At 41.8% G+C, this 7,990-nt stretch overlaps 1 protein-coding gene across 7 annotated transcripts in view; it reads left to right on the top strand.

The window, feature by feature from the left end:
- ARHGAP26 (Rho GTPase activating protein 26) overlaps positions 1–7,990 on the top strand; it is a 404,595-nt gene that overhangs the window by 249,807 nt on the left and 146,798 nt on the right. For all 7 annotated transcript variants that reach the window (XM_045819338.1, XM_045819331.1, XM_045819324.1 and 4 more), the window contains exon 17: positions 350–455. In XM_045819338.1, coding sequence (XP_045675294.1) covers positions 350–455 — 106 coding nt within the window. The remainder of the gene's footprint in view (positions 1–349; positions 456–7,990) is intronic.

Here is a 7,990-nt window from a genome sequence, read left to right as displayed (position 1 = left end):
AGTGCATGAAGTTCCTTCTTTCCTTGAAATGAAGACGTCACTCCAGGGAGTCAGCTGCTTCCAAGTTTGTTCCTGCTCTGTTCAGTTGACTGGCTCCATTTCATCACGTCATCATTTTGGCTTGATTTTTTTGATGGCCTTTTTTTTTTTTAATGAACTCTTTTACAGAAAGCACCACTAAAAGCACTTGTACAGATAGTCATTCTAGTCATGAGTACACAGAACAGTATCTTAACCCTTTGAGAAATCCTCAGTCTGTCTGTCCAACCTTCTTTTTCCTTTGATTTTGTCTTGTAAACTGATTTAGCTGTGGCACTGATCAAATGTTACCTCCCTTCCACTTTTGCAGAGCTGGAGAATCAGGAGTCTCGGGTCTCTGAAATCCACAGCCTTGTTCATCGGCTCCCAGAGAAAAACAGGCAGATGTTACAGCTGCTCATGAACCACTTGGCTAAGTAGGTTTAAGAGTGATTTCTGGCCCTTTTCTCACCCCTAGAAAGTTTCTATCTTAGCACTGAAGCTGGCCTCAGTTCTGCTTATGTTTGCCTCTCCCATTATTGCATCAGGTATGCTGGAGGCTTAGGAAAGAAATGTGTGAAATGTTAACTGCAGAGGATAACAGCAGCAAATGCCAGATGGTCTTAGCAAAGTGGGCTGGGAAAGTGCCCCATTCAACCAGACTGCTAGACAGAGTTTTCAGGGGGGTTTTGCTCTTGCAATGACCAAGGGCAAGCAGGAGTGTGTTATTTATGATAAGGTCACCATCCAGAGTTTTCTGGAGTTATATGTTCTTGTGACAATCAAGGGGGAACAGGAATATGTTGTGAGTTTACAGACCTTAGATTTGAAGTAAAGAGGCCTGGGTTCCAGAGTTGAATCTGCTCTTACCAAGCCAGTTAGCCAGCCCTAGACAAACCACTGACCTCTCAATTCCTTAATTTCTTCACCTGTCAAATATGGCTAGTAGACTCCCTCTCATCTACAATGTCATTGATTTTTTAAAGTTACATGTATTAAAATCTTTGAAGTAGTATAGAGATTAAAGGAATAATACCCACTTGCTCTTTAAGATCATCAAAGCATTCAGTGGGGGCCTGATTTTCCTGCTGGGAATATTTATATTCCTGGAATGGTTTTGAATTTTTATGTGTCTTCTGTTGCTTGACCCTTTTCAGAATGGTCTTACTGTCTTCCCTTGTTGTATCAGTTATTGGATGTCTGTCTGTTCTAACCTGCCATTGACCGATGAAATGTTCTTGATTGGAACTGGAGCATAAGAGAAGACAGAGTCTAACAGTTAACCTAAGTTGTTAAGCCCTGGATTCCACTGAACTGATGTAGCGTTGGACCTTTCCCACACTTGTTCATGCCATTAAGTCATTTCTTTGGGATAAGTTGGTACTTTGCTGAGGGAGATTATGGTGGTTTGTTTTCATATTTATACCAAAAGCTTGATATTACCTTTTGGAGAGAGAGTACATATGTGACCACAAAGATTTCCACAGGTCTCAGTATGAAGAAACAAGAATGATTTTCCTGTTGGTGAGAAGCAATTCGGCAGTCAAAGGTTGCTCCGTTATTGGTCAAATGTCTTTCTTGCCATTCTGTAGCTGAACTGTACTGCAATAATTATGATTTAGTTTTATTTTTTAAATTAATTAATTTATTTTTAGAGAAAGGGGAAGGGAGGGAGAAAAAGAGGGAGAGAACCATTAATGTGTGGTTGCCTGTCATGTGCCTAGGCATGTGCCCTCACTGGGAATCAAACCAGTGACCCTTTTGGTTTGCAGCCTGGCACTCAATCCACTGAGCCACACCACTCAGGGCGTGATATTGTGATTTATAAGAAATATAAATATTTTTCATGTGTATATTTGGTCTTCATCCACAATTCCTGGCTCATGACTTTCTGAACCCTTGGAATTTCCTAAGTATTGATGGGGTACAGAGGTGTCTTTTGTTATGGTAATGAGGTGACTTCTGGAACCAACCCTATGATAGGACGGTTGGAACTTTCGGTCCTGCAGCCCCCCATCTGATGTTGAATCAGTTGCCAATGGCCAATGTTGTGACTGTAAGGAAGACTGTAAAGTCCCAAGAGGATGGATGGGGTTTGGAGAGCTTTGGGTTGGTGATGACGTGGAAATGTGGGAGAGTGGCGCCCTGGAGAAGGCATGAAGCTCTGTACTCCTTCTCTATACCTCACTTTATGCATCTCTTTCATCTGGCTCTTCCTGAGTTATATCCTTTTAAAATAAAATAGACTGGTGATCTAGTAAGTAACATGTTCCTCAGAGTTCTGTGAGGCTGTCTAGTAAACTAATAGGACCCAAGGAGTGTGTTTGAGTACTTCTGATCATATAGTCAGTGAGTCAAAAGTTGAAGTGAGAACCTGGATTTGGGATTGGAATTCTGAGTTTAGGGGGTTGTTGGAACCTCCAATCAGTGGCCAGTCATTCAAAAGCACAGGAACCTGGGCTTGCATCCTGGGCTTGCATCTGGCATCTGAAGTTTGTGTGTGTGCATGCACATGTCTGTGTTTTGGGGTGGGAGCAGTCTCATAGGACTAAACCTGTGGACTCTGATGCTGTCTGCTGCTAAACAGAAGTGAGTTGAAGTCTCGGATAGTTTGCTGGTATTCTGAAAGTTTGTTGGTTTGGGGACCCTGCCCTCCCAACATAGATATGAAGTCTGGGAACCCAGTTTATCCATGTTCAGAAACAAAGCAAAGCAGAGAATGTGCAGTTTTGCAAGGAGAATGCCCCTGAAGAATCCTGATGAAGTGTGTTTGAAATAATGGGAACTGGGCTTTAAAAAGTAACTCCAGATGCTCTGAGATGACGGTTTGATGCCTGTTCCATCAACCCAGTCAGGCATTTTTTTAAACAGAAAAGCTAGATCTTAGTTGCAAACCTTTGTGCACTTGAAGGGCCTGCACCAAAACAGAGGGAGTTGCAGATACATGGTGCAGCCAAGCATGTGTGGGATGCTCCTGACTGCTTGTGGTCACTGGGTCTTATGAAGCCCTCCACACCTGCTGGGAGCAACTGGCTGAGATGGTTTAGGAGCCAGATGAAAACCGTTGGGCTTTTTAAACTGTGCAGTTGTGATGAGATCTTAATTGCACCAAGAAAGAAAGAGTAAACGGTGAACCAGCAGAGCCAGTGCTGAATCTTACCATTTTTAAAATACCCTGAGAATTGTTAGGAATCTTTAAATTAAAAAAAAAAAACAAACAAACAAACCCTTAAGGTCAATCTTGAACAGTTGAATCTTCTTCTCCTGCTGGATGGTTCACTTCCTCCCTCTTGTTCCACTCTCTGCTTGCTCAGTCCCATTAAATCCAGTCCATCTTTGTCCCAAACTCAAGGAATCATACAACTGGACTATGCAAGTTACAGCTCCGACCTTGACTTTTTGCCTTCTAACCAATTTTGTTGCTAGATTTATTTACTTTATAGCATTTCTGGAGCATTATACGTTGTTTTTGATGCTTATCATGGATTTTCTTTGAAGTTATATGGCATTTCCTTGTTCATTTAACCATTAAGAAATCCACATATAGACAAGCTCTCGTGCCTGTAACATGAGTCTGTCAGAGCTGATGTCAGAACACACACACTTCAGTGCTCTGCATGCTGTGTTCACTGTGTTCTTGGCCTCTGGAGCCTCTGGATTTAAAATGTCTTGGAGAAGATAGGTGTAAATGAGCACTGCTGAATCCAGTAAGGAGTATTTATTTAGGTCTGAAAAAATTCTTTGACACCCAGGGGAGTTCTAAGATTGCACTTAAACTCTATATGCTCATTTACAGCACTGTCCTATTTTAAAAGAAAGCAGTAAGGGAAAGTTAACTTGGGACAAGGGATTGGTTTGTCTGTTGCATTCCAGTTTTCTCAGGTTCAGACTTACCCTAGGATATGCCTGAACTATTGTTACTCTGGTCCACTTACTTAATGTTCAGCTTCCTTCCTAAGTTTTGGTTTCAGGGCTGGTTCTGCTGGAAAGCCCAGTGTTTACTTCTCTCATTACCTACTGTGCTTGCCCTGTGTATCACAGATGTCTGGTTCAAAGGGGAGACATTTTGTATTGTGTATTTTTTAAAGTATTCTTTACAAACACTTTCCAAAATTGATTTCTTTTATCTGTCGAAGGAGAGTTAAGACATTTCAGATTTAATCCCAAGAAGATACACATTCAGAGGGGAAAAAAATCTTAAGGGAGAAGGGATAAAAACTTCAAACCTCCAAATATGATTACCAGGGTACATCCAAATCATAGAGCTCTTGGATTTGTTTCAGACCTCAGAGGGAACATGAAAATTATAGGCAACTATGCACATATTTTTGTGTTCCAGCTCAAATCTACTCTGATAATTGATGTTTTCTATTTGGATCTTGGAATCTAGTATACAGTGTGTAGTCATGCACTGCAAAGCACAGTTAGACTCACCTGGGGTGCTTGTTTACATTGATGTTGCTGGGCCCCACCCCTGGTCTACTAGAGTGGACTTACCTGGGAATCTGCTGGTTTCCCCCCAGGGCATTAGGATGCAAACAGTCTTTTGAGAAACACTGGCCTAGAGAATGGCCCATATGCAGGGATTTTCTATATGAGAGACAAATGGTATTGAGAGGAATGGATTGGGATTTAGAAGGTATTAGAAATAGGAAGAAGGTCAAAGCAATGAGTTCAAAAAGGAGATTTTTTAATAGTTAAATAATTAATAAATTACTAAAAAATATCCAGTTTTGATTTCCCAGGTCTTTACCATTTGATCTTTCATTAAACTGAGTGTTCAGCAAATGACTATTTTAAATCAAGCATAAAGCATTTTGATTAATAAAGAAAATTGTCCCCAGCTAGCTGTAGGACCTTGTAGAAACCATTCAACCTCTTTTGAGCCTCAATGTTCTAAGTTCCCTTCCAATCATGTGATTTGTGTTTTTGTCATTTGGGAGGGGGAGTCAGGGCCGGGGGATGTAGAGAAAGTACTTCCTGGTCTTATAATTGTAGAAGGAAATAAGAGTAGATGAGTAATAAAGACTAATTTCATGGTAGTTCCCTGGTGTTTACATAGTATGATGACTCCAAGTATGTTGTATATCTCCACACATACCATTCATAGTGGCTCATTGTAACTTTATTACAGTGTTTATGCTGTGTGGGAGGATTTCAAAAGACTCTCCATATATCAGGAGTGGCTATTAAAAATACCTTTTCACAGCTGGCTTTCTCAAAACATGTATTGAGAAATAAATCTTAGTCTCTTTTCTTTTTTGAAGCAACTGCTCCTTTGTTACTAGGTTATTGTTGGAGAGGCAGAGTCCTTTTCTTGCTTTTCCAAAGAGGTATTGTATTATTTAGGATGCTTTGGGTTGCAAGAAACAGAAAGTACACTTCAGAATAACTTAATAAGGAAATCTCTTGTCCTGAGGGTTGGTTAATTTCTCTGTTCATGGAGGACTCAGGTTATTTCCATGGTCCTGCTCACAGCCAGCTTCTTCGTGTTGGCTAGATCTTCTCAGGGCCGTAAGATGTTGCGTTGTATCCTTGCATGTTAATGGTGGTTCAGAGACAGAAAAAATGTTATTTTTTTCTTTGAGTCTTTTTTTTAAGACCTATGATGATACTTTGCTGAGAAGTTCTACAACAGATTTCCTATCACATCTCATTCGTTTGAATGGTACCACCATGATTTTTTATACCAAACAGCATTGACCTGGGCTACTTGTGGGAGGCACGGATGCCAATGTAGAAGTAGAGGATGCCAATGTAGGCAGTCCATAGTGCCTGCTGCAAGTAATCATGGTAACATGACATTTAATAGAGAGCATTAAGTCTATTGAATGATCTTTGCTTGGCATGGTAACTTGATCAAAACATACGGATTTAAAAGGCCAGATTGGGATAGGAGATGAATACATTGCAGTGTGGGTACAACATATACTAACATTCCAAGATTTGGGGAGTGGAGGGTGAGAGTGAAAGGAAGAGGGCAAATTTAACTTTCATCCTATTGCTTCTTGCTGGTTCCTTATTATTGTTTTCATTGCCCGGTTGTCATATAAGTGAGACCTTATCGAAATATAGGACGGGACAAAGTAGGTTTACAGTTGTGAGTATGTGAAACACATAGTTTATTCTTGTGTTATTACGTATTAATTATTGTATTATTTTCCATACAAACCACTGTAAACCTACTTTTGCCTCACCCTGTATTTAGACTCCATTGTCATAAGTTATCAAGGGTTAAGCACCTAGAACCTTGGCTGTTTTTTCCTTCCTGAGTACTTCCGGGCATTCCTGCAAATCAGGAAGGATGTATCCATATTTCCTTAGTGATGTAGAAGCAGAGTGAATTGGGTTCATGTACAAATGCCTGTGGTTATAAATAAAATCATTGCTAGGCCTTGGCACCAAGGGGGATGGGCCCTGGTGGATAACTAGCATTCCTCAAAGAAGTCCTTAAGAAAAGGGCCAAAATAAAAGGAATTTGGCATGAATACTTGGCAGTAATTTATATCTTATAGATACTCTAATGTTCCTTCTTCCTCCATCCCAAGTCTAGAGGATAAGATTTAGCTTAGTGAAGAACTATTGAACACATGAGAACAGCTAGTTATTTCCTTGCCATCAAGACTAGTCCAAATAAAATAGCTGTGGAATTTTACAAAGCACATTTAAAAGAAAACAGTACTTTTGAGATGATGGCTTTCTAAGATGGAAAACTCCTGTGAGCTTCTCTGGCAGCCTTCCCTCAGCCATACTCCCTGGCTTCTGAACCTTTCTTCTCTCTAGTAACCACTGGGCTCCCACTGCTGCCGGTACAGAATTGCTTGGTTGCTGGGCCACTGGTGGTGTGGCCTCATACCCCAACATTGACCACATTCTCCTGTCCCATTTGGCTTCTGCCTCACTGACTCCTACCCTGAACTGACAATCTGGGTGATTTTAACCCCTAACTATCTTTTGAATCCACCCACTTTTCTCCATCTCCATCAGTACCCCCTAGTCCACACTGTCATCATCTCTTTTCCAGACTGTGTGCAAAGGCTTCCTCCTGGCTTGCTCTGGCTGGTGGAGCCCTGGCTCCCCTCCAGTCCACAGAATGTTTGCTTTGCAGCTGGGGAACTAGGAACACTGCAGATCTTAACACGTGATTCCCCTGTTTAAAAAACCTTCAGAGGCCGCTTTCCCATCACTCTCAAGATAAAACTCTGGATATGGCCTCTCAGGCCTGGTCTGGGCTAGACCCTGTCAGCTTTTGCAGCTTCACCTTGTGTCCCTCATGATCACCATTGCATCCCTACTGGATGGCACACAATGGACACTCAGGAATATTTGTTGGATAGAAGCATGATAGTCCCTTTGCCATTCCTCCAGCATCCTCTTTCCTGCTCCCTCTTTTCGCCTTTCACAGCTCTTTTTCCTCTGTCTGGAATGGTCCCTCTCTAGCCTCTGCTGCCAAACTCCACCTCCTTCTTTTGCCTCAACTCAAATGGCACTGCCTGCAAGAATCCTTTCTGCCTCTGGTGTCCTCTCACTTTCCTGAACTCCCATAGCCTTGGCTTATTCCTCCCTTTTAGCGTGTATCACGTTCCACCTTATGGGATACGACCAGGTGTGTATCTTCTCACTCCTACTGGGTCATAGGCTCCCAGGGGACAGGCAGTCTTTCATCTTTTATCTATCTCTCACCTAGAAGCTGCAAACAAGGTCCTCTAACCAGAGCAGCCCACACATGTGTTCTCTTTGGTATTGTTGTCCCACACATTGCTGTTTTTACAATTTGGACAGGTTTCCAGCGTTTGTAATGGGGGTACTATTACTGGAAAAAAATCAGATCTCCTTGCTAATAATTGGCTGGAACTGAATAGAGATCACACTCCATCCCCCGAGCATGCCTTCTTCAGTGCTAAACAGTCCCTTTTGTCTCTTGCACCTGGCCCACTTCTTTCATGCCCCCTACCTGCCTGGCCATGGTGTA

The sequence above is a fragment of the Phyllostomus hastatus genome, unplaced genomic scaffold (genome assembly GCF_019186645.2).
Source record: "Phyllostomus hastatus isolate PE091 unplaced genomic scaffold, TTU_PhHast_1.1 phas_contig_150, whole genome shotgun sequence".
Classification (NCBI taxonomy): Eukaryota; Metazoa; Chordata; class Mammalia; order Chiroptera; family Phyllostomidae; genus Phyllostomus; species Phyllostomus hastatus.
Note: the sequence above shows the minus strand (reverse complement) of the source record. Positions and strands in the feature narration are given on the sequence as shown.